The sequence below is a fragment of the Neodiprion pinetum genome, chromosome 3, assembly GCF_021155775.2.
Source record: "Neodiprion pinetum isolate iyNeoPine1 chromosome 3, iyNeoPine1.2, whole genome shotgun sequence".
In the NCBI taxonomy this organism is placed as follows: domain Eukaryota; kingdom Metazoa; phylum Arthropoda; class Insecta; order Hymenoptera; family Diprionidae; genus Neodiprion; species Neodiprion pinetum.
The window spans coordinates 34,514,156-34,540,983 of record NC_060234.1 but is presented as its reverse complement, the minus strand read 5'-3'; the positions used below and the strand labels follow the sequence as shown (position 1 = coordinate 34,540,983).

Genomic DNA, 26,828 nt, shown 5'->3' with positions numbered 1-26,828 from the left:
ATTCTGCGGGGTCGTTTCTTTAAAAAGTTCGGCTTACCCTGTCGTCATTTGCTAATTTTCCGCACGCACGTTACAAAGCCGACAGGCTTTGCACGCGCGAATATCGGGGCGAAAATATCAAAATGTCGGATTAGCCGCAGCATAGGCGCATCGCAATTCATTGGATCTCACCGTTTCTGGGAAACAGAATATGCTCCTATGTACCCGGACGGCTCGATTTCATTGAGCGCGACAGAGCCTTAAGGATCGGGACGGGAGTACGCACTCTCGTCGATATCGACCCGGGGGAGGGATGCTGGGGGTGGGGGTTGCGGAGGTGGAGGGGGAGGAAGGCAGGCACAGTAGGAGAAGCCGGGAGGCGGCAAAGAGGGGAGGTCGGGGGATGCCGAACGAACCCAACAACCACCCGCAGCCTCCCTTACCCGCCCCCGGGCCAGCTGGCCTTCAGCCCTCTCTTCCTCTTCTGTTTGGAAACTACCCTCACCCGGTTAACACGCGGATTCTCGGTCTGCACTCCGGGCTGTTCGCTCTCGTCGCGGTCGCGGGCAAACTGGTCTTGTTTCGGCACCGCGAGTGCTGGTGAGACCTCCGTTATACGCGGGTAATTCCGAGCACGTCGTCGGTGCGTTGAGATTAATCTCTATCAGAGTCCCAACTTTATTTTATTCGAGTCCGCGGGGGCTCGATGTTTTGGTCCTTACTCTTCGGCGTGCCGAGGTGAAGATTTCGAAATTCGAATACCTTCTTGCGTGACAGGTATTTTTTTTTTTTTTTTTTCAATTATTTTTTATTCTTTCCTTTTTTCTCGTCATAAATTTGCAGAGTTCGAAACATCGACGGTGAACGTGAAACTGTACTGATTTACCTTGAGGCGAACAACAGGCTTACGTAAAGCAAGTATTTCCGTAAAAATTGTTCAGAAGAAATTCAGCCTTGTGCCTCGTTGTGATATTTTTCCTACAAACTTTGAACCACCTGCTAAGTCATGTGTCGAATCAATTATTTTATCGTTTCTCTTCAGGATAACCGAAGTTTCTTATAAAACGGTAGCTCGCTTTTCGTAATAATCAAAACGGATATACGCGGGGGGGCCACTTTTTCATCCTCGAAACACGCACTCGAACTGATCGAAACGGATAACGTTTAGTGGACATTTATCGCGGACCGGAAAAAGTTGCAAAAATTTACCTACGTCGAGTTAACGCCACTCTAATCGAGCGTAAATCTGATCGCCGAGGTGTCGAAGAAGGGTTAAAAGACAGCGCCGAGCGGTTTCTGCGATGAAATGTTGATCCCAGTTTTATAACCATAAATCTCGCAACCTTTCCGAAGTTTGACAGAAGCCGAGTGGTTTGAAAGTTTGAAGACAGCGTAGGATCAGAGTGAGTTATAAAAGGCAGCATTATTACACCATGTAGAATTTTCTTTTCACCGTTCCAGCATGCAATTCCATGGCTTTTAACTCGCTTGATTGCACGGCTGCAATTCTATTGCAATTAATATCCTACCGAACATCTACCACAGCATGGTTCGTTCGTTAGTTAATTTTTCCTCCACCTTTTTCCTCTATCAATGTCCGATCTACCTTCAATGGATTTGCATAAGTCAACATGCTTGTTCGCCGAAAAGCCGCATCGATAATTTCTGCAGTTAATTAGGTAATTGGGTTGCCCCGCGTCAGTTGCGTCATCGAACGAACGGACGTTTATGCAGTATTATGCATCCTCTGTCGGATACTCACACCACGTGACTAGTTGTACGTCAGAGACAGTTTTGCATGCAGTTGGTTCAAATCGATCCCACCAGTGAAGGATAGTCGGTAAATTGTCTTTAAATTTCTACAACATTGCAGGTAACAACTGCGACAACAAATTAGCGACATGGTGTATTTGTGATATTATTATAACAAATAATGAAAATAAATACCGCGGCAAAAACGATATCTGAAATATTTCTGGAATAACAAAAGGAACAACAGACAACTTGAGGCATTTCGTACCGATGAAAAAAATAAAATAAAAACAAAAAGGACACATCGAATCTTTTCGAGAAGCGAAATGGTAAATCATGGAAAATTTGTAGCGCACGTTCGGCACGACGATGATATTTAATCATTCACTTTCAGGGCGTAATCATTAACTACACTCGGAGTCGGCTGGACCACGATAGTCCGTATTTACAAGGACGAGCAAGGAGCAGGACACACCTGTAGACGCAATCGATAGGCAAACCTCGCTTCGATGTACCGTCTATATTTCACCTTTGCTTCTACAGCAGTTGTGTATTGGCGCCAGGACCTTTTTACCGCGTAGTATTGGTGCGACGGTGAGATTGGATTAACGAAATTGCTCGTGAAAATCCTTGACCCAGCCTCTACGAAAGCAGGCGATCCTTCAACTCAGAAACAGATTATTTACAATTACTAGGCTGGACGGAACGAGGCTCGTTGGTAAAATCGACCCATTTCGGTGATCCGATGTTTCTCATTCCTAAAACCTGATCGTTCCATTTCCGGGCTTCGTGAAATTTTACATACTCGTGAATCGCCAAACGACACATCCTGAAGTTTAGCTTTTAAACCGAATCCCAATTAGTGATTCCGCGTGCTGGAATTAGGTATGATCCTAATTGCGCGAAGAGTCCTTCGAAGGTAACCAAATTTCTTTCTTTCTTGAGAATTCAACAGGTCCTTGAGATACTTTCCAATTATAAAGAGATTAACGAGGTTGACAGAAGTCGAGTATGCACTCACTCGAAGTATGCAATGCAAATGCGTGTTCGCTCCATCGGTAACTAGTGTCGTATAGATACGCAAAATTTAATTGGCTTAATTGGCCGAAGTCGCGTAACCTGCAGTGATTGCAGTTGATTCGAAGAATACTTGACGCGCAAAGTGGATCGGTTCGATTCAAATTTCGGGCAAACCGGCTTCGGATTCCAATTAAATGTGGATTTTATAGTCGCGATGTTATACGTGGGCAATAGATTTTTCTTTCATACTCGCTGCTGAGCTTCAGCTGCACGATTTACCCGTGCATGGTTTTTTTTTGCACTATAGAGTGAATATAGGATAGTGCTGGCTAATGGAGCGTTCAGCGGACGAACGACGGAGCTTGAATTACGACAATATCTTTACCCCGCATTTATCGTTGTTGACGATCAACAGTTTCGTATTTCGATCCCATGAAGGTTTAAATCAAAATGAAAGCAATCGCATGCCATTAAATATTCTGCCATTCCTCCGGAGTTCGTATCAAAATTCTCAAAAGATTCGGAAATCTAGTTTTATTCGACTTTAAGAATGGTGGGTATAAAAAAATCGATCTTCGACGAAATGCGGAAAGCTCAGAATTCGTTTGAAAATTTATAAATATTCAAATCACAGTATTTCTGACGAAGTAGATCGCCCTCGCGGGTTGAGTTAATTCCAGAACAACAATCCTCGAGGGTTTTTTCTCTGAATTATTTGGCATATTATTATTACAGCTGAATAGAAATTATTATACAGGCTTTAAGATAAAATTCATCCTGAAATACGTTCACTCGATCGTTCAAGTAGCGGCAGGACCAAGGCGAAATATATCCAGCTTTCATTTTAGTTCCCTTTTTCGAGTGAACAATTTCCGGTATCATATTCGCGGCCTCGTCCGCTTCGCCCTCCAGGCAACTACGGACAGCTTTTTAATAAAGAATTGTCATCGTACAACGCGGGCTTACGTTAAGCTGCGCCTCGTCTTTCAGGAATTCATACAACGGAGTGAAAATTTATATAATACCCATCACAACTCGCCTTGCGTATAATGGAAAATAATCTGGGTGTGACAACCGCGGATGTGCGTTTGACGAGGAATTATTATTGTCCTTGCACGCTGCCGGCGATCAATTCGAAATTACTTTTACTCAACAAAGTCGATGAAATCTCAAACGCAGAAACGGTCCATTAATACATCGACGCTTCACACAATTAATCAACATCCTCAAACTGAGATAAATTATGTTTAAGGATTACAAAGACTCTGCCATTTTCTGCACATTCATTACGATTAACAATACTCAATTCTGTTCTTCCTCTTTGAGATTCTCTTTTTTTTTCTTCTACAAGACAGAATTTACAAGAGAAAATATTAAAACTATACGTAGAAGTGCGGTAAACAAAAAATCCCGTTGGGCGGAATTGTATTTTCGTTGGCCTTATTTTCACAAAAAGTTTATTTTATCAAATAAAAAAACGTTGATAAACGAACGATTGAAAATGATTAGTTTGCAAATTCTGCAGAAGTATCGAGAATCGCGAATTGACAAGATTAATTATAACGGAGTCAAACAAATTTCCGTGTTCTAAACTCGACAGTCAAATTTTCCGCCACAATTCACCAGTCAATGTTCAATAATTAACTCTAGCAGCCATTGATCGCGTGAACATTTTTATCACGTATAACTGGGAGAGGTTGAACATTCAAAAAGTTCTATGATCAAATAATCGTACTCCCTACAATGCTTTGATGTACAAACATTTCCTCGTGGTTTTACAGTAGCGCTCTGTAGACTAACTAAACGGTTTTTGGTATACCTACCGCAGTAATTTTTTTTTTTTTTTGGATTTCATTTTATGTTTCCATAAAAAAGTTTGCAAAGCAGAACGATCATTGGGTGGGAAAGGTGTTTAGTTTAAGGCTGGCAGAACATAACGAGAACATAAGCAGCTAATCCAGTTAAGCCGACAAACTTTGACGCTCCGCACAACAAAGTTTCATCTAAAAAGTTATTAATTAGTTTTGTTTTTTCTCTTAGTTTCGTATAAAAAGCTGCGGATATTAAGGAAGTCCATCATGCGGCACAGAATCCGCGTTATCTCTGGCATTAATTTACCGGTTCTCAATTTTGCTGATTCACTATCGAACTAATATGAAATTTACTTCCTCCCCTTAACTATAGTTATATTACACGCGGAAGGAAATCATTCAACAGTCCAGTTCACGAGCGAGAGACAATGAGCGAAGGTTCGTCGCCTGAATTTACGTTATAATCACTCGTGATTGATCCGTTCGATCGTCGTTTTCCCTTTCCGCAAAACGTCCTATCCGGGATCCCGTCGCGGTGGCTGAACGCAAATATCGCACCTGTAATGCGCGGAAACGGTCACGGATTCTGCTCATTTCTTTCACTATTATGTTATTCCAAGATAGGATTTTTTCCCCCTGACTTGCATTGTTGATGTTTACACGAAAACGGTCAGAAGATTAGGTACAGGTACAGGTATAGTTGTGCATGATAATTAAAAAAAAAAAAAAATCGGAAACTGGTAAACGACGCGACTCGAATTGTCACGTGGTCGCCGGTCCGAGGCCGCGGCTTCGTGACCTTGTTAACCATAAATTAAATCATCCGTGATGTAAGTAATTTTTACTACATATTTCCAGACAGTAGCGATTGGTTACATCGACGCGAAGCACGCGGTGTTGAAAGTTGAGCAATTCGTAGCGAGCCTCGTGAAATCACCGCATTATTTAAATATCAAGGCAGATCCCATCTCAGGTCTTATTTGCATATATCGATGCATCGTGTATAATATGGACCGCGAATTAGGTATGCGATTAACGTCGCTTGTAATTATCCGATTAGAAATGTCTGTAGGCGAGATTTTAATACAGATATTTAGGCTTTCAAGGGTGCGGATGAATTTTTAGAACTGAATTAATAGAATCAGTTTTTTTTTCTAAAGGCGTAATAATGCCGCGGTGGAGAGCACACTGTTTCAATTATCACATCGCTTTAAGGTAAAAAAAATTTGGCAACAAGATTAAAAACCAAATGAGGCTCAGTCCATTAATTATGGACTCTGGATATGATGAATTATTACACGCAGCGTGGTTAAAACCGCCAACAAACAAGTAACACCGAATGAAAATATTCGGTGTTTGTGTTTAAGGTCTCTCGTGAAAAGAATCATTAGCATAGATCGACTGATTTGCAAATGTAATATTGCCCACTTGATGAGAGAAAATATTCATTGAAATGGACAGCGATTTTATACGTATAAAATAAGGTGCAGGGATTATTGTCGTAAGATACCGTGAAAATTTTAAGGCCTAATGTATATTATACATATAGCCACTGATCCCGCAGAGGTGCGCGAAAACACGTTTTGGACGAAATTTGTTCCATGTAATTCGAGGAGATTATACCTAATCTTGATGCGTCGAGTGAGCTTATATTGAAGTATAAAAATGTAACCTGAATCTCTGTCAATTTTTACAACGCGAGGACTTAATTTTTAGCCCACGCTTAGAGGATAGAAAAGTGATATTGTTATTACATTAATTATACTTTTTAGCCGACCCTAGATACATTTAATCTTTATACTATTCGATCCACTGCGTAAGGATAAGAATTTAACGATTGCATGCAGTTGGAAATATTCGGTGATCAACCAATGTTGGCACCGACGTTGTTTGCAATCGTCTTTTTTTTTTTAAATTTTAGCTACCTCTGCCGGTAACTTCAGTTTTTTAAAAATAACGAAATGCTTCTACGATTGCTTGTTATTTTTGTTTCTACCGAAAGTTCACTTCAGAATTGCGGATCTTAATCGAACCGTTTATCTCGAGGAGAATCGTCGCTGGCATTGGAAATAGAATGAAATTGCGATGGCTAAAATCTCGTGAAATATTGAGTATTGGTATTGAAAAAAATTGTTCGTCCTGAATCAAGATCAAGCATGTTGAACGCAGCGTTCAGTTCTGTTTATTCCGAGTGAAGAAATACGGATTGATAAGGATGGGATTCGCCGAAACGTTTGATTAACGCAGAGGTAAATGGATGCGTTTTCGTGTCGAATTAAAATTCCGCTCGCGATTGCCGGATGCCGATGTATCTAACAAATACGAAGTTAAACGTATTTCTCACCGGGATAAAAAAAAAACAACCGCTCCGGAATGAACGACTTTTTCAACAAAGTTATTGACCGCGTCACAGCCGACGCAACTTTCGGCTTTTCCTAATAAAATACGCGATCTTGCAGACATCACTCGAGTGTTACGAATACTTGAAACGACAGAACGAGTAAAAGGCGTTGGGTATCCGGTCTGATCGAACCTTCGAGGATATTGAATAATTTCCGATTGGAAGAACAAATTTCCCCTTCAACGCGCGAGGGCTAAAAAAATTTATAAGTATTAATTGTTCCTGACGTTGCAATCACAACTGCTTGTACATTGCGAACAAGATATTAAATTCCCTAATGAACTGCGAATAATCTGTCAAATTTGCGAAAGTTGTAATTGCTTTGTTATTGCGCGTGGAAAAATTGGTAAATATTTTACACATTCTCACCCTGTATCCGCAGACTCTTCAATTTTTATTGGATATAACGGTCCTGTTTGTCTTCTGCATACTTCGGCTGACACTGAGCTGCCTGACTCATTCGTAAACTAGCTTTTCGTTAATGGCGAACATCGACGATCTTAGCGATGAGGATTGAGTGGTCAATATAAGGGTAGAAATAAGACTGGGAGAAATGCATTAGCCCAACCACCTCCACCAGTCTCGGCATAATGGCTCCATTGCGGGGCGTGGATGTTCAAGTCAGTGCTTAATGACATTGTTTCTTCTCGATCGTTCGCACTTGATGCAAACAAACATTTTCTATCTAATCCTAGACGTTGCTCATCGACGGATAGCCTTCGCCAACACGTATCTGTTGGTACAGTAAACTATACGATTGTCTGATCATGCATGACAATGATTTTACGGCCGCTACGCGATCGTCCAACTCATGAATCAATCAAGATTTACGCACGTTAACACCGCAGCTTTATGATCGTAAACTACTTATACATCGCACGTTACGACGAGGGAGTAAAACGATTAGTCCTTACATATTTATTTTAGTTTTCACGCAACGATCATTACTCACACGACCTCTCGTCGATTACAGAGACGGTGAAATAATCGCGATATTGCGCTACTGGAAATATTGAGATACAAACGGTTTGTAATCACGTTCGTTAATTAATTCGTTGTTTCTTCACATTAGCTTGATTATACAGCAACGGTGAATGTATGTATAATTAATAAGGCGGTACAGCAGGTCTTTCTGCTCGTTACTGAAACTGAAAGCTTCTGTTGGTATTCAGTTTTATCCGTCGGCTGGGAGTTGGGTAAGATGCGGGTAGTCGGAGATAAAATGTGATTCTGTAAAAGCAGGGGAAGTCCTATATCACGGGGTCATCGCGTGTCTTGAATCGTCAGTGAAACATTGCTGTCGTAACAGCAGCTTCCTTTTTCATCTGTGCACCGTGACACCGGTCATCTGAAAGAAAAATTCCTGTAGGTCCGTTAAATTATGATGCTAGACAAAGAAGAATTTTCCAACAGAAATTACACCCAGTAAACCAGGCTCCTCTTAGTTCGTTCAAGTTTCGCCATCTCCAGAAAACTTAGCGACGACTCGACCACCCGACTTCCAGAGCAAAGCTTGGTAAATAATTTTACGCTGTTTCTAGACTCACTTGTAGTTTCTGGAAATTCTACAGACCATGGCGGGTGGTTCCCAATAAATTCCAAGCAACAATTTGCGGAAGACATCTCCAGGATTTAGTACACCGTCCGCACCTTAAGTGGGCAAATTGAGAACTGACCAGGATTCGTACCAGAGCAACGGCACCTCCTTTATCTCGATATAAAGCTGGGACCCATGGACGAATCGTGCGCAGTATTGTTTAATAGCCCGAGGCTATTCCGGCGGTGGGTTGTTAGCACTTCCGTAACTGCTACGCGTACTACAATCAATGTCCGCCACATTCCATCACGGATAAACCCGTGGTCCACTCAATGTCTCCTTCTGAAAATGAAAACTGGTCCACCTTGGATCCGCTGCACCCACAACAGCGGAGTCCTATCAGTGGGTCGCTGTTTCATTCTCTGTAAATACACCAGCCTCAAATTTCCGGATGTAATATCGGAGGTTTACTACCTGATTAATTGGGATTAGTTTTGTTCTTTTCTCTTGACATTTGAAGCCCGGAACAGCGGTGCAGGCAATCACGTCATTAGCTGGCCCTCCGAAGTTGACGATAAGTCTGCTATTTATTGATTAGCACTCTCAAGATAGCGGCTCGTGATTTGTAAATAAAATTTGAACATTATTGCGTCAAATTACTCTATTACATTTTATCGAATGAATTTTTACCTGGGATATGTATTTTATTCGCTTCGCATTGTCACTAAGTCCTCGACAATTACAAGCAGTTGGTACTTTTGCTTATGAAGTAGCGGCTTTATCCTGAGCAAGAAAGAGGGGAAAAATTTATGAAAATGAACAAAATTTGCGCACGAAATTAACGCGTCGTACTTAGAGGCATAGCACAATTTGTATACCACCCACAGCTCGCTCGCTCTGAACCACATTCATTGCGCGAACAACCTCGCAGCCTCCTTTACGAGTAAAATCTCATGGCTGGGTGAGCCTCTCGTTATCACAAGATACCGCTGAGGTGCTTCGCGTAGATATACGAGCGAAGTAACCAGCTGTGAGCCAGAATGTAATAGGGTTACATTGCCTTAGTCTGAGAAGAGAAAAAAAAGTGTTACTCTTAATGAACATTTCGACTCTCTGCAAAACAACAGCGTTATAATAAGAGAGAGCATTGTTCGGTCAATAAGCGTATGATAAGAGACGAAGTCATACAGTTAATACGAGACACACTGAGTATCGTATACTTTCTCTAGACGGGCGAAAAGATGATATCAAAAATTGAATCTTTCCAGAAAAGACGAAGAAAAATCGACTCGGACTGTTTCGTTAGATTTAGTCAGTATTTAAACGGAGTTTTGGGCAAGACTTGGGCGTTGCCGAATCACCTACAATTTATCACGCAATTCACAATGAGATGGCAGAGCTCCAGTCACATGAGAATTGCACGCGAGAAATACCGAGGCGGCCATGAACTGTTGAATTGTGAGATAAAAATGAAATTACAGAGAATGAAAATGGAGCGAGTGAAATTGTGGTGCGACTTCAAAGAGGCTTTGCGACAGGAATGTGAGCTCTTTTCCATCAGTTCGTACATGCAATAAACCTTGAATGTCGTTCAATTTCAGACGGATGCGAGTCACGAAGATATACCTAAAAACGGCCGATGAAAGAAATTGAAGTAAATTGCAGTAAATTGAGACGGGTAACTTTGTTGACTCCTTGAATGAGGTGGCAAAATTGAGTTTAGCATGCTTTGAAAATAGGGCAACCTCAGGGATCATTCAATGATGCATTGTCTTATTTCCTGCGTTTCTTTGCGTTCCACTTTCAAAGTTTGTCGACATATTACGACTGGCACTTATTCTCTTTTGATCTACAGTGACAAAATTTTACGAACTTATCTCTTACAGCCATGGTCATTCGAAGTTATCGTAACAATACATCGACCGGACGATGGCTGCTCAAGGTGTACTTTTCGAAAGCAAGTGATTATAATTAGAATTTAAAATACAGCCGAAGCTCGAACAAACAAGGTTTGATATTTCCCTTGTAAACCGACAAAGTAAATTTTCTCTAGCCGCACGCGAATTTCACGCTTCATTATACTGAGAATTAATTATACAGAGTTCCGTTGCCGCCTTGTTGCGCTATGCGGAAAGATCAAGATTTCTCGAGCAAAAGTATTACGCGGTACATTTATTATATTATGTACTATTGCGGCGACTGTTATACTCAGGCATTGCTCGTTCATATTTCAGCTGTGCGTTAACAGTACGTGGAACAATAGCGGTGTGTACCTGAGGCGAAATGTCAAGCCAGCGTCGATGCTAATCAAAAAGAAAAATCCGTTCGAGGTTGTATCAAATTGTCTGAGACGTCAACACAAGTGAGAACTGCCAATTTGCTCGTGTGACTTTGTCAGCAATCGATTTGCACTTGACTCTTGTTTCTGTCTCGTCGGTAAAATGACGAATAAAAATTCTCCAGCACATATTTCCTCAGTTATAATGAATCAAGCAGCTACACGAGGGCTTTGCGCCATTAGTTGTATCGAAGAAGATGTCGCTTCGGTAATCGGATTAAAGTCTGCAAAATAGACGTCGTGTAGTCTACGCGATCACCTAAAAAGTTCCAAGGCAATTATCAAGACGCCGTTTGTCAAACTGTCTACACGGTTCTTGCACCGAGGAATAAAACACGCCTAAAGAATTTTTTTTCAAACCTTACGGTACGTCATACTCTTCATCGTATAGTTTAAAATAAAATTGACAGTGTACCTACGTCTATAATCGTGATTTTTAATGAGCTTATTCTACTCCGAAAAGGGGCGATAAATCCCGCGTCTAAATTCGCATCGTTAGTTTGTTTAAAAGAAATGATATATGAAGTATGTCTGACGTTTCGCGCCAAACCGATCTCAACAAACAATTTTACTGCGGAAGAAAAATCTGGTCATTACCCTGTACAAAAATATATCGTGAAATTCAATAATTTACAATTCAACGGAAAATTGCCCCACCCGTGATGCAATACCATGCGATAATTGTTGCCGATCGAATACTCGTCAACAAATTCGACCCTATCGCATTATCCTACGCAACAGGCAGTATGTTACTAGATTACGTTGTAAAATATCGACAAAGGGGATATCAAGGCAAATTACCACCTTGGTGCGTGTCAGAAAAGATGCTCTACGCTTTCATGAGAGCAAACCGTTTGATTATAGGGAGACGCGTCTGCCCACGCCTTCTTTAAATATTCCGGAGTCACCCTCTCTTATATCCGCTAAGTATAAAGAAAAAGCTAGGCTGATGGCAAAAGTACTTGTATTAGGTTTCCTTTGCCCCCGCGATGAGCGAGGGTAGAACGAAGAACAAATTACCTACCTAGAAACTTGACGCTCGTTTCACCCCCTAATCGATATACATATACCTCGAAGGTCCTCGAAGATTCAGAGGTCTTCGAAACGCTCTCTAAGGGGATGAATCGAGCCCGCCATCCACCTCGAAGTGTATTAAATTGCTCGGGAATCCCGAGAATCTTTACGACGTGCAGGTCATGATTTTCACAGAGGGTGTACAACGACTGGTGGTGGATTCCGTGGCGATATTAATACCGACTTTACGGAATAAGACCAATTACGAATTGCTCGCTCCGCTGCGTAAGTCGCTCGTATCGACTGTTACGTCGATGATGAGAGCGGAACAAAAACGTCGAAAAGGTGTTACGGATTTATAATTATCCCGTATAACACAACGCCGTGTTGTTTCAAGCTACACGTTGTACCGCTTCAATTATCGCGATAACCGGAGTTCACCTTTTGTTTATATTAATTATCGGATGACAATGCAATACTTTTTTTTTTCTAATTACGACCTTGGTATTTGCAGCTACTACGGTCGCTGGATTGAAATAACACAGCGGCTATCGAGCCTCGAACGACGGATCGAACCGTCGCTCCAGTCCGGGATGTGCTTTGTTTGAAAACATCGCAAATTTGATTAATCAACAAGGATTATAACGAACGTCACGGTAGATTCCCACAACCGGTGGTACGATGACGACAAAAGGCTGACTCTCAGGTCCCAAAAGCTGGCCTGGTGATAGTGCGATGAATTGGTTATATCAATTCAGCTGCCGCAGCGGTTCGTAAAGAAACACCAATCAGCCGGAATTTTTATTGAAAGTTCTGAAAAGCGTCGAACCTATCGCTCTCGGAAGAGCGGCTTCAGACCCTCGGTCGAACGAAACTACAGGCACTCTCGGCCTTCGAACATCCTCGAAAACTGCCGGATCGCTTGATGAGCCGGAAAGGGCGAATAAAGCGCTTCGCCATTCTCATTCACCTAATAAGAGCACTTCAATGAACTCGATTCAAATCGGGGGATCCTGATTGGCCGGGAGCCGAAGCAAAATCCCGAACACGAGGTGTTGCGCAACCACGGCGACGATCAGCTCCAGCTCCTGCACGTGCCTTTGCTCCAAGTCGACGGCGGCTTCGGGCCTTTTATTTCACGCCTGTCACCCGGTAGTCCACGTTCAAGGTCGCTCGATCCGAGTCGTGTTCGTCGTTAGGAGATACGTGTAACAGCCGGAGGCAAGAAACTCATTCGGAACCGGAATCGGCGGAGCAATTTTTAATTGGGAACAAACCGTTTTGCTCTTCATCCGAAAGATCCTACGAGTCGCGAAATACGTGTTTAAATTACGCGGTTCGTTACTCCCTTAATTGGAAGAGGGCTCTATTTTATGAGGGCAGTCCATCATTCTCGTCTGGCAATGACATCCTTGATCTTTCGTTGGGTATTATGCCTCGCATTGCGCCAATGTGTATAAAAAATTCCAAGTTGATATAGCTGCCGCCAGTTACGCATAAGAGAGTGAAACTCACCCCTACGGAATACACCAGTTTCCTTTTGTGAAGCATATCTTCAAACACTGTCAAAATTGTTCAAGGTTCACTTTTGATCACGATGGGATAATCTTTCGTTAAAGTGATCCGAACACTTGTCACGTACACGGAAAGTGACATTGAAAGGCAATTACACCTGCGAATCGAAATCTTACTGTCAGTCGATCACGAGCTTTTGACAGATATTTCGAAAAAGCTTCTACCTCTGTCCATGGTCCATATTTTTCAGAGGTTCAATCGCAACCTGGAAGCATCACGTACGTCCGTGAGAGGTGAAAAACGAGACAAAAGGAAGCCGCCAAGTTTCCTCGCACGCGGATAGCGCTGTACCCGCAGGTCCCTTTAGAGGGTGCTTTTCAAGCGGGACGTGAGGGTGATATTTTCACAGTAAAGGACGTTGCGTGGGCCCTGCGTAATGTTTGCTCGGTTCTAAATCAGAATCAATGTGGGTGCGGCTTGTTCCCGGGAATCGGTCGTACCACGAACAGAGGTACCCGGGAGTTTTCTGTGAAACTCACGGCTCAGCGCCAGCAGACGGACAACCAAAGTTACGTGTCACGTCTGCACTGTACTGCCACTTTCGAAAAGATATTCTCATATTTGACCAACGTGTATATCTTTGTACAACAAGAATCATCATTCAGCTCTATTGCCTTACCGATTCTGGTAGGCAGTGGCTCAAGTAACGTACGTAATAAGTCCAGAGGTAGGGAATTAATATCGAGCTTAAATTTTCCCCGGGCAACGTTGCGTGACTAAAGCGTGGATTGGCACGTTCCCGTGACCAGCTCGGTTGAGAGTCAAGGTCGCGTTGTCACGAGGTGGGATATCGATTGGTGATTTACTGCGGTTATTTTTCGCCAAGGTGTAATCGTTCCTTTTGCACCGCCGTGTATTTTGCGCTCGCATCACCGATGATTTATAATACAAACATGTAATTAACGATCTCGCGATGATCTTTACTGGCGCACGCAGTCACGGAAATTAGTCAATCGAAACTTCGGTAGTCGAACCTATTTTTTATTCACATACTCATGTATTACGAATCAATTTATGAAAAGGTTATAACATTCTCGCCAAACTAATTTCATTGCTGAATATTATTCATCGCGAAATATGGTCCGTTTCGAACAAACAAATGTTTCTTTCCTATCGCATAATATTTGTAAGTTGATCGGACAGTATTTAATGAGATCATAACGTGTCGTCCAGCTGTAACAGATCAGTTATGCATCCTGTTCCTGGCTCAGTGATAGGGTGTACAAGTTTTTGAGGCAAGGCGTTGAAACCATTTCACTTGTCCTCGACGATACGATTTTGATGAGAGATGAGAAATATGACAGACAAGTGGGGGTGTAATATAATGCTTCGCATTGAATGTCATGGTTGTTCTTCGCTCAATTTTGCTTTACCGTAACGAAAGGCTCGAGAAGATATTTTAATATCGCTGTTTTATAACTCCTGTTCACCGGTATTTCAAAATTTAATCAGGATTGGAAGTACGTCGAGGCTCGTACGGATTGAATAGAACCGAGCACAGAGATAGGAATTTGATTTTATTCCGTAGAGAAGAAATGAAAGTCTGTATTGAAATATGTAGGGTGGTTACCGGCATATGTTCTGGATAATAAAGCTTCGCAAATCACTTTCGTCAAAGTGAGTTCAAAAAACGCTGGTATACTATTAATTCTGGCATACATGTACAGCTCTCAATTTGATAACCGAACTTCCATTGTTCGAACAAGACTACAGCATGCCAAATAAAAGCGAATTGCAGATGAAGAAACCCTTTCAAACTCACCGGTCGCTCAAAAACGCCCCTGAATATGGTTGGAATAATAATTAATTAATACATCAAGTTGAAAAAATGTCAGTCTACACGGTAGCTACCTTAACCGGTGCGCGCCCCGAGTTATAAATTTTGCATACCTCACCGCAGTCTGGCTTCAGGCAAAGCAATCGCCTATGAAATTGTTTGATGCTGTCAGCCAGTAGCTCTCCTCATTTCCCACGCGTCCGTATGGTCTGCTGGATGCTTTTTATACCGGCTTACTGTACGCAAAAACTTTTGAAAACGTGCTCGTTGTTCTCTGGTTTGCGTTGTTCTGGTCAACAGCCTGTAACAGGTATCAATAATTTGTTGAATCCGACTAATGCGCGTAAGCTGGTTCCGAGAATGGTGAAAAAGGTGAGGCCTGTGCGTCTTTTAATTTTCATTTGCTTTCAATTGTGCGGTGCTATCGTTACCTCGTCACAGACAAGTCGTGCGACTGACCATTTTTATCCCACACCTCGTGAAATCTCGAGAATCGAGACATGGGATGTGAAGTTGAATGCGGTTTGATCGCTCCAATCCCTGCGACGATGTACCACCCCTAACGGCCTGGGGATTACGTTTCGTATTAATCGTTGAACAGGCAATTCTTTTGCTACACACACTAAACCGTAATTTATATTGATTGCCGAGCATCGAAACTGTCAACTACCGCAGATTTATATCGCACAGTTGCAAATGATCGAGGCTAGTAGTGCTGCTAATGTTTAAAAGCAAGGCTATCCGCAGTTTTCCATTCGCTGTGAGATGTTTAACAGCTTCTGATAATTGCCCGACATTACGCCTGCAACGATCGGCCCAACAACAAGTTCTCTGTCAAGGTTCTCATCCGCGTGATCTGATTTATCGCTGTAGCAGGTATACTCCGTTGCATTTATTTATTGGGTTCGTGTATTTCCTGCACGTTACGTCGAGAAAACCCGATTCGAACATGTTATATTACGAAGGGTTTCCCGGAGAGTGGCAATTTTTAAGGCATGATGGCACCCACGTTTTAGACCAGAAGTCTGATTGATCAATATTGAATCAACCGTTTGCAGTATAAGGTATCCCGTTTTCTAAGAGCACCAGAACTGCATCGATTGCGTAAAAGGATTGGTGAACTGATAACCTTTGAGTGAGTTTTTATACGTTTTTTCTATCATACAAGAAAGACAAATTTGTGAGTTTTTGTTATGAAAAATATTTTTCTTTGTCTCTTGGGCCAATTAATTCCTCTTCAGCCCTGATATTCATGTCGGCGTGAAACTGATTTGTATGCCGATCGAACGAGTATCCGCTCAACCACGTTCCACGCCCTTTTCATCAATATGACTGATTGAATTGCTGGAGTTCCCGTGACCCACGCTGGGCACATATATGTATACCTATACAGCGTTTGCTTTGTTACAGACACACATATTTTTCTCCTGCAATAATAAATGCATGACACTAAATTGGCCAGCTGGAATAACATCCGGCGCTTGGAATCGGGCCAATTTTTCGAATCACTCGAGTCAATCAAATACGTTTGTCCGTATTTCTGTACGTTTCAGGTCCGACAATGCCGAGCCGCGATGATGCTCGGATTGGTGAAACTACTTTCCTCGACAATCCAGTCTGATCGCGATGCTTCCGGGACCGTTAGGAAAATAACAATCTAATCGAATCGCGCCATGGGGTCACTGCCGAATCTTCACGAGCTGTCAAGGGAGAAGCTGGAGAGCCCCGTACATCGGCCAGCCCCCATCGGAGGCCTCGGGCCCATAAGGCTTCCCCCGCAACCGCCACCCTTAATGCATACCCACCGACGGGCGAGGAGCAGCGGTCATCATCACAACGCGTTGTGGGACAACGACGCGATGCTAGAGGTGCGATTCTCGCCGCAAGTAATTACAAGGGTTTCTCACCCGCTTTCATCGACCCATTCGCGTTTATTGTTGTATCGCCACGTGTTGTTGCGACAACGCCGAGTAACAAGCAACGTGAAACGAGGGTGTGTTTTTTTTTTTCTTCGTGTCTTTTGCCTCTTCGCGAAGAAATTTCCTTTGGTTTCTACTTAACGTATATTATAATTACCCACTTGGAAATAAATTACTTTCACAAGTATACCCAGAGGTTTTTTCGAAAGGAGATGCTCGACTTTGTGGTTAAAGTTGAATATGCGTGGCACAGAAATTGCTGAAAACCACATTCGTGATGAATGAGAGTTTCGAATAATCGGTTTTAAACGAAGCAAAGCCTTCGTCGTCGATTCGTCATTGGGTAAATATTTTGCCAGAACCCAGGTTAAGCTGCAACGCGTAAAGGGGTTAAATCCTGTACAGAAACAGAAGGTTTGTAATTTGTAGAGTAGAGGCGAGAATCGATTGTTCCCTGAGCTTCTTAGGACGAAAAAATCACGTTCCAGGGATGTTTTTTTTTGCCTGAACGGTGCGCTTCGGGGGCTGAAAGCCAACATTGTTAACGGTTAAAATCGCGTATCCGTTTCCCGAGTGACAAGCCGTGAGAACGTTACTACATCCGTAATCGTACGACGAACAAAATCCCTTTCAGCAGCACATGGCGACGTACTCACCGATCTCTTGCCGCTCGGCAAGGACTTCCGGCCTGGCTTGGCGTCGTCGAGAGTCGATGAGCTCTTCCGCCGGAGCGTCTTCGGTCCGGAGGCTGATAGCCGCCGTCCGCTCGGCCCCCGCTGGTCCACGACCCCCGAGGAAGGCGGTCCTCAGACACTGCGCCGCACTTCTCCTCGGTCACGCAGCCGCGTCAGCGGCGATGCTGCCGATGTTCCCCCTGCAGGCCGGCCTGGGAGCGTTCAACTCTCACCTTGGTCCGGTCCTGCTGGCGCTCCTCTTCGCGACGGCGACCTTGACGTCCTGTTTCGCCCCGATAATCGTCCAGCGAGTGAACACGAACCTGACGCTGTGCGTGGGGCACCTGGTGACGAGCATCTTCGTCGGGGTGCACCTCTACCCCGAGTGGTACCTCCTGGTACCGGGCTACGTGCTGCTCGGCGCCTGGGTGAGCCCCTGTTTCCTGGCGCGAACTTCTCAGGTGAACATATCAGCGGCGAGACTGAGTCTTGTCAGTTCGGACCCCGAGGACCCGGACGAGACGAGGCGCGAATGTCTTCTTCGACGGCTCAGCCGAAGCCTGAGACTTGCCGAGGACATGGGCCTCGCCGTAGGTCGGTGCAGGGGTTTCATCCCCTTCTGCGATCCAATTTCCGTTACGTTCTTTTTACCGCCTTGAACCATATCGTTACTGTTTTCCAACAGGCTGCCTGCTCGCTGCTGTCCTCGTAAAGATCACCGACCCAACGCCTCCCGCGGAGAGCGACGGCAAGATAGAAGACTTCTGCGGGGCGGAATACTGCCCCGAGGAGAATTACTTCTACAACGAGAGCCTGATGCTCGTTCCCACCGTGCCGCATGGCACTTCCACCATAATGCTTAGCGTCTGGCTTGGCCTCAGTGTACTCGCCTTGGCCATCTCTTGCGGGCTGTTAGACTCGCGGATGAAGGAACCACAGACCGTCAGCGAACGCTCGAGTACCGAACACTGGTTCCGGGCGATCAAATCCGCCTTCCAGGACCCCCGGCTCCAGTTGGCCACCCCTCTGGCGCTTTTTATCGGCCTGGAACAAGGCTTCATGTTCGCTGACTTTATGGAAGTGAGTATGCTTGTGTTCTTTATAACCCAGGACCTTGAGTACCACCGATGCTACCACAACTGGGACTGAAAGAAAAATACAGGCCAAATATCACAGGATAAAACGGCGAGAAAATACTTGAAGATTTTTTTTTTACATTCGTTAAATCCGTTTGTTTTTCACCAACAGGCGTACGTCGTTTGCGCCCTGGGAGGAGCTGGGACGGTCACTCTCAGTTTTTTGAGTCTCGCCCTGCTGCAGGCGATTGCTGGGGTCACACTCTCGATGCTGCTCAGACACATCAGAAGATACTTTGTCGTTGGTACGTATGGTGTGCCAATAAGTGTTCATCGCTTTGCTTGAACTCTAATTGATAATTATGTGGTACGATAACAAAACATGTCTGGCTTATCGAGGATATAATTTACGCTTGTTATTAAACTGATTTTCACGCACCTTCTGAAGCTAGTCACGAATTTGAGTGCAATCGAACAATACGTTGCTCAGTTATTTTCCACCAGTGATATGTAATACTCCTGGTGAAATGGAGTTGCCTTGACCGATTCACAAGTTTCAACTGCAGATATAATATTTATTTCATGCATTTTGAAACAGACTCTTCCTTCGTGGCGGCGCCGAAGCTCTTGAACATTTTTTACAGAGTTAATTTCTGCAGAGCTTGTGGTGTATTGTGCGGAACAATTCAAATACTTACATCTAACAATGAGAGCGATGAAATATTCCGACCAAAAGACAATGACTTGGCGCTTTGTGACAAAATATCTGCGGCTTTCAAACCGTTGGTGTATTGTCTTGAAACTCCGGTATACTTTTAATTCCATCACTGAAAACGAGTTCTCCAGTAAGTAAAATTCGCTGAAATGTGAAAGCAATACGTTAATACCGTGTATTAATTTTTCGTTAAGAAACAAAAAGCTCTTCGGCCTTGTTACTAACCTGCCATCAACGTGAAACCCCTTTTCAATTCTTTCATTGCTTGCCTTTTTCTATTTTTATTTCTTTATATAAACTCAGGTATAATCCAGCCAGAAGATTCTTTCATTGACGTGAAACGCGTAAATCTTCGTTCTTGAAAGATCACTGGTAGGAAAAGTAACCGTGTCGATGATGGAAATATCCTCATTGATTGAATTTGTGAGGCTCCGTAACAGTATTAATTAATGATGTTGATCTGTGGATAATGATAAATCGTAATTATTTGCCATTCTTGCGGCAATTCCTGAAAAGTCTGAGGGATCCAAGAAAAATTAGATTCTGTAATCGTGGTACAAAATTCCCTTCAGGAAAGGTAATTTCCGTTTGGGGAAATGAGCGATTAATAGTATCAGGCTTCATTAAACGGGCTGGGTAAGATCCGGCACAAAAATTTCATCCGCGCAGGTAAATCGCGATAATCATCCTCCACTGATTTGCCTCCGGGTTCCCAGTTTACTTACTTCCATTTCCCATTACAGTGGTCGGATTAGCATTTCATGCTTGCCTGCTTCTCGTCCTCGTGGCTTGGAGACCTGCCGGTGACGATCCGGCTCTTTTTCACGTTATTTCCGCCGCCTGGGGCGTCTGCAATGCGATTTGGGAAACCTTGATTTACAGTAAGTGGCTACACATGCTATAAAGTGCAGCATAATAATCTACAGAGATCGTAAAATCGGGCCAAAATTTCTTCAAGTCGTGGTTACTTTACATTTCACAATTCTACGGGGTAGAAAATGAATATTAGGTTTGCAGCTGTAATGAGAAAATCAAAAAGTATGTGTCACTGACTAATCTTAACTTTTGGATCGTGGCCACTCGTACCACAATATTGTTATAATTTGAAGCTGGCGTTGATTCAACGATTCAGAGATTCAATGCTGTAATAAGCGGAAAATATGTCGCATTTTCGTGTAATTTCAGCAAAAAATTTCATCCGTTATCGCAACGACGTGAATTTTACTGAATTTTTATGACAACTATAAAAAATGAAATTTACCTCAACTTTTGTCGCTTTCAGCTCTACTGCAAGGACTTTATCCCAGCACGTGGCAAGCCCCTCTCTCGACTTCGCTGTTCTGGCGATGGCTGGGTTTGGCTCTGGCGCTTGGGTTGCACGGACTTGTCTGCACGCGGATCCGCATTCTCGGCTTAGCATCGATGCTGGTGTTATCGGTAACCCCGTATACTTGGTTGGAAATCCGACTAGCCAAGAGAGGCAAAAGCTTGGCACCATTGTGACCGCGCAGAATGGGATCCGAATTATTCAGGGGTAAGCATTCGCACAGTGGCTGAGACGGGCTCGGTTCATCCGGCTGTAGAGCGAGAAGACGTTTGACAAATATCAGAGACACGGCGAGAAACGTCAATAACATTTTCATCTGCCATACACGCTCACCTGAGAGTTCCATTCAGCATCCTGGAAATTCGGCAATTTCTCCCAATGCGTAACTCGAAGCTGCACTCCTGGAAATCCACTTCTTTCAGAAGCATCTGAAATCGGAAAGGCGATTACTTGTATCTGTATAGGTGTATGTGTGTGTATGGAGAAACTTGAAATGCCGGATGGACCGAGACCGAAGAAATTTGTATCGTGTAAAAAGTCTTTAGAAAATCGAAGTCACATAACCACCTACGTGAACCGTATAAAAAGTAATGATATTGATGAACTTCTTTCACGTAGAACTCATTTGTACGATTTTTGTAGTACATCACGCCATATATGTTACATGGTATTGCTAATCTTAAGTTCCAATCGTATTTGCATACGCAGTAAAGATGTATCTATAATGTTGTTAATGAGAACTCGGTTAATGGCTGAAAAATTGACATTCGATTCAACCAGCCTTGACTCTCTGTTTCTTTGCAGCCTTGCACAGTGGCTGAAAAGAGGAATTAATAAAAATGATGATAATTAATGTAAATTCGAATTGAGTACAGTTTGCAATTGTATCAAACTCTCTGATTAATTTTCCAAATTCTTGTTCAAATGGTTTATATTCACCCATGTAAGCAGATATATTTCTTGTAAGAAGAGTCGTCCAAAGACGCGAAGCATTTTCGAAGAATACATTTGCAAAGATATAATTCAGATGTACTTACACACAGAGCCGTTGTAGCCAAAGTAGCTACGCCCTCATGAATGTATACTTATTAGGTCGGTCGGTAAATTCCAACATATATTTCTCACCCCCGGAATCGATAGATAATGACAAGAAAACAGTTTGTGAATTATTTAAGTTTTTAGCTTGATTAGAAAGGGTGCCGAAATCGCTTTGAAAATGAAAAAAGTAATCATTATCCGAGTTTAAAAAAACGTGAGCTATTGTTCAATTCGTTTTATTTGATTAAAGATAACCGGAAAATATCGAGAATAACAAAGAAACGAAATAATTTGAGCAAAAACAGCTATTTCATGGTGTTCTTATCACATTACAAAGCTATACAGACTGTATTTGTTTCACATAAAATGCGCGTCTACGGTCTATAAGCGTTAAAATATATGCGTCATTGATACATTAAAAATAGTTGCGGCAAGAAAAAAAATAAAAATCCAGCATGGCGGGCTCTAAAACGCTTTTCACTTGTTAAATTGATTTCGACACACTTTCCAAGGGTGAGAAGTACATATATTGGAAATTAGGGATCACGCTAATACTTGTACACGATCGAAACTCTAGTCAATAAGGAGAAGATGGAATTGAATATAGTATTTTATTAACAGAACCGAACGTCACGAATTGTAAATCAAATATTTAATAGGTATACACATCATGTAATTATATGCTTCTTCTCAATAACGATGAAAGTTTACCGTAGCACGAAATCATGTGGAATAGACTTCGTATTAGAATAGACAAAATACGACAGTGCCTCAATGAAAGATAATTAAAAAAAAAGAGATCAACAATTATTTTTATCTTTTTTCCAATCTATAATATCATTCGAACATGGACTTGAGATGGCAGAGGAACTAATGCATCAATACAGCTGATCCATAAATTATATCCTGTAAATAACCGCTTTAGTTGTAGGATATTGGATGTATAAAGCTGAACCTTGGCGATTGGCAAAACCGCTGAAATATGGACACGTGATTACGTACAATGCATGGTCAAATATCCGTTTCCGTATTGCCCCTAATCCTTTTAATTCATACATCTTCAAGGCTTCGGAATATTTAAATACGTACTACATGTAAACGGTGTTTGGAATATTCAGAAGATTTAAGGTCAGAATGATTTATAATATTAACATTTTCGGATTTTATCTCATTTTTTATGTGTATCATCAACAATCTTACTCGTAATTTTCTTCGATAAATTCGTCCATTTCTCTGAAGTTTTCTGATAAAAAATCGAATTTAGGAACAGACTATTTTTAATTGACTCTTATTTTCTGCAGGTACATAGCAGAGTGTAAATAATCGCTAATTGAAAATGAGAAAATAAAGCACATAAAACTTCTTATAAAATTTAGCAGAGTGTCATTAAAACGTTCTTGAGCTCGGGTACTGCGGTGATTGTAGTTAAATCGTTATCGGATTATCCAGACGCTGTTTCGCTGCTATAATCGAAATACTAACAGAACTGTGATATTATTATTAAATCAAAAAGTCAAAACCCAAGATAAATAAAAAATGAAATCATCGCTTGATTTATAGACTCAGTAGCAATCGTTAACTCTTGAGAAGAGTATCGCTCGGTGTTAGAAAACATTTTGATATACATGACTCTATATTTAATCCGATCAATAATTCTAACGCCTTTATTTGCATTCTGTCATTTACCAATTTTCGGAACGCTGTGTTATTATAGCCTTCGATCTTTCTGCGACATTTCCCAGTAAACCAAAATGAAATGAGACGATTTAAAAATTCTGGATTCCAGGGAATCCCGTTCCTCTATTCGGATACGGGAATTACTACAGGAAGCCAGAGTTTAATAAAAATAAAAGTTAATCAATCATTATTCATAATAATTCCAATAATCCAGTATCCAAATTAGTCCAGTAAAATTTACCTGAACTTATCGTGAATGAAAAAAGGCAAGTGTAACATTCGATAAACAATATCCATAGAATCGAAATAAAAAAAAAAAAGTGAGTAGAACTCAGTCATTCGTAGTTCGAGTATCCAGCAGAACGGGATCGGAATATTTCGTGATGAATCATTTTTAATTCGTTTTGGTTTACTGGTTTCACTTCCCCGTTTTCAATTAGTTTTGGTTTACTGGGTTCGCTTCCCCGTTTCCAATTCAATTACTTGCAATCCACGTCCACGATCAACATTACATAATAGAACCAAACAACTCTGACAAACCCTCAAACTAGTACATCGAATTGCTTGTTAGCGTATAAACAAAGAACGGAGAAAAATTTTTGGGACAATCTCTTAGATACGTATACACACATAATATATAATATAGACTGTAGTATACCTTATATATACATATGTACACCTACATTTCGCAAGTTGAAACAAGTTTATTACCAACACTTTAAATACCTTGTGTTTATGTAGCTCTAGAAATTATTACGTAATTATAATAACTAGTGCAAATCACAAACCGGTACCTCAGACATCTGTTGTCATTTGCGTGGGTACAAAGCCTTGGCATTGATGACTTTTTGCGCCGAACGTCATAGTCGCTCGCACATTCTGTTTCTCGGACTTTTTCAGATTGCGGATTGCAACATGATTGTAAAAAACATCATTAACATATATATATATATATATATGCATGTACCGGTAATTATTCTTGTATTAATTGAATGTTTCTGCGTATATATATTATTATACCAATGGACCGTAAATGTATGTGTAATAATTGTCGCTAACTTGTGTCGGATCGGAGAAATATTATACCAGGTATAAAATATTCGTGCAATGATTGTAGGCTGATCAAACGCCCAATACGTAAATTTTTTTTCGAGTTACTTGGTATGTACTTCGGAATACACAAGATGCGTGGAATAAAAATTGAAACTGATTGGATCCTGATCGAGAGAACGCGACGTGGAATATCTCTGTTAAATAACGTGTATAATAGAGGGCTTAGATATATCGAATATATTTTTTGCACGATAAAAAAAATTTTGATCCGTAATAATCGATACATCGGTAATTGTCAACCTGGCCTGCAATTAAAACTGCCATAGTTAAGATTACGATGAAAAATGAAATATCTTCAACAAGACGAAATAATATTTCCATATTATCACCGTGACTATACGTTATAAATCACATATCAGTGATATTGTTGTAAAATATGTATAATGTATCTAAGTGTACCATTGTATCAATAATCAGCGATAAATTGTATGATGTTGAAATTGATAATGGTTGTGTTGAATGAAACGTTATTACAAACAGCCCCAATCCCATATTTAAGAACCTAATCCTAGACCTTCGTCGCTGTTGCAAGGTGAACGTAAATGATTTTTCAGCCGCAGAACGTTAAAAGTTGAAATAACTTTTTTGAAACACCTGTTTCGTTTATTTCGAATTCAAATTCGTTATATCTAATCGAAACAAATAGCGTAATATGTCACAACGTAAATCACGCAGCAGAAATAATCGTATAATATATTTACCTTTCATGTCCGGATCTGCATATGAAAAGCCTCAATTGTATAACACTCATCGAATATTTATGCACTTGCAGCAATCGCGCACTAATGGAGGTGCCGCACACTTTGCTAAGAAATAAAATGTCAAGTTAATTAAATTCATTTTCAAACTCTACCAATTTCAAAGTGCTCAAATCTATTGTAAAATGTGTACTAACTAATAGATTATTTTTACCCAAAAGTGACTTTACTATTATCGATCTCACAACCGAGAAGATTCAACTTCACACTTTGCTCACTGTCATCTTTTTAACATTCATTCATGTTTTAGTATGTACAGTTATCACTTTAGATATGCGGATCTAGTTTAGCGCCAATTTTTCTGAATACTAGGAACCCGATTTCAAGGTAAAAAAATCCACGTCAATTTTCTTCTGATCATCGCAGGTTGATCAATGAAGTGGCGTTCTATTACGTCACAATTGTTCGGTTTTCTCAATCGAAAAGTTTGTGGCATAGAATGGCAACCCAAATCTGAAATAAAATCAGCAAAATAATTATGAACAATCGTAATTTTTTCTTTTCGTTGCGCCTGATTAATACTTCAGATAGAAATAATATGTTTGTGTTCGAGCGACAAGGTAAAGGGTTGTAAGATATCATTGGAAGAGCATATATATATTAACTATATTTTTCTAATAAATAATAACTTATTTTATATCTAAGGACCTTCAATTAGTCGACTTTCATTCGTTTCGTAACTTATATTTTTGTTTCTTTGTTTAATTTGTTAATATTAATTCTAATAGATTTTCTACCTAAACATCAATCCATAGTAAGAAGCATACAATTTTGACGAAGCAAGAAGACTAGAAAAAAAAGGAAATTTCTAAATATCTCGTTAACCTCGGTTTGAAAATCTTTTCAAAGATTTTGTGTGGTGCGTGCAAATAAAAACTGAGTGTACTAATTTTAAGCTCAAACAGCATCATAACTTCGTAAATTTCAAATGAGTATTGGAGATGAAAAATTTTCATACAACAGAATCGTTCAGCAAGAAGAAATGCAGGAGCAAATTGATACTACGCTGAGAACACAAATACAAAGTAAATAAAGTAAATCAAGTCATTGACAAATGATGAAAGATAGAAAAAATATCAGCCTTGAATCTGTGCAACATCGAAGGAAAATTTTAACGCAATCAATTCATCCAAATCTCTTGAAAGTACACGAAATTGATAAAATCATAGGGCGATATTTAATTTACAATGCATTCTTCAAATTCTCCATTTACGAAATATGTTTGCTTCTTTCTAGGTATTTCATTTTATTTTTACGATTTAATTCGGATGATATTACTAACCGCATATTCATCCGTTTATTTGATAATCTTACAACTTGTTGTTAA

At 41.2% G+C, this 26,828-nt stretch overlaps 1 protein-coding gene and 1 long non-coding RNA gene across 7 annotated transcripts; one reads left to right on the top strand and one right to left on the bottom strand.

Moving 5' to 3' along the window:
* Positions 1-466: 466 nt before the first annotated feature.
* On the top strand, positions 467-23,977 carry LOC124215049 (UNC93-like protein). Of its 6 annotated transcripts, none has more exons than XM_046617941.2 (8): positions 467-1,382; positions 16,758-17,072; positions 17,758-18,391; positions 18,483-18,877; positions 19,046-19,178; positions 20,332-20,469; positions 20,871-21,122; positions 21,720-23,977. In XM_046617941.2, the coding sequence occupies exons 2-7, from the start codon at positions 16,878-16,880 to the stop codon at positions 21,089-21,091; spliced, it is 1,716 nt and encodes a 571-aa protein (XP_046473897.1). In that variant the 5' UTR covers positions 467-1,382; positions 16,758-16,877; the 3' UTR covers positions 21,092-21,122; positions 21,720-23,977. The 6 variants fall into 6 exon arrangements, with proteins under 6 accessions (XP_046473897.1, XP_046473893.1, XP_046473898.1 ...); XM_046617937.2 differs by having other exon boundaries at positions 468-717; positions 823-1,382; positions 20,871-23,977; XM_046617938.2 differs by lacking the exon at positions 467-1,382 and adding exons at positions 15,449-16,080; positions 16,170-16,339 and having other exon boundaries at positions 20,871-23,977.
* Positions 17,950-19,728, bottom strand: LOC124215057 (uncharacterized). Its single transcript, XR_006882267.2, has 4 exons — positions 19,572-19,728; positions 19,313-19,499; positions 19,014-19,222; positions 17,950-18,942 (listed from the first exon to the last, which is right to left on the bottom strand). It is a non-coding gene; the product is annotated as an uncharacterized lncRNA (long non-coding RNA).
* Positions 23,978-26,828: the final 2,851 nt, after the last annotated feature.

Bases quoted from the DNA above. Each gene is read 5' to 3' on its own strand.
- LOC124215049 (XM_046617941.2), top strand. From the start codon at position 16,878: ATGGGGTCACTGCCGAATCTTCACGAGCTGTCAAGGGAGAAGCTGGAG. The intron at 18,878-19,045 runs GTGAGTATGCTT...TTTCACCAACAG, and splicing joins TGTTCGCTGACTTTATGGAA to GCGTACGTCGTTTGCGCCCT. The intron at 20,470-20,870 runs GTAAGTGGCTAC...TGTCGCTTTCAG, and splicing joins TTGGGAAACCTTGATTTACA to CTCTACTGCAAGGACTTTAT.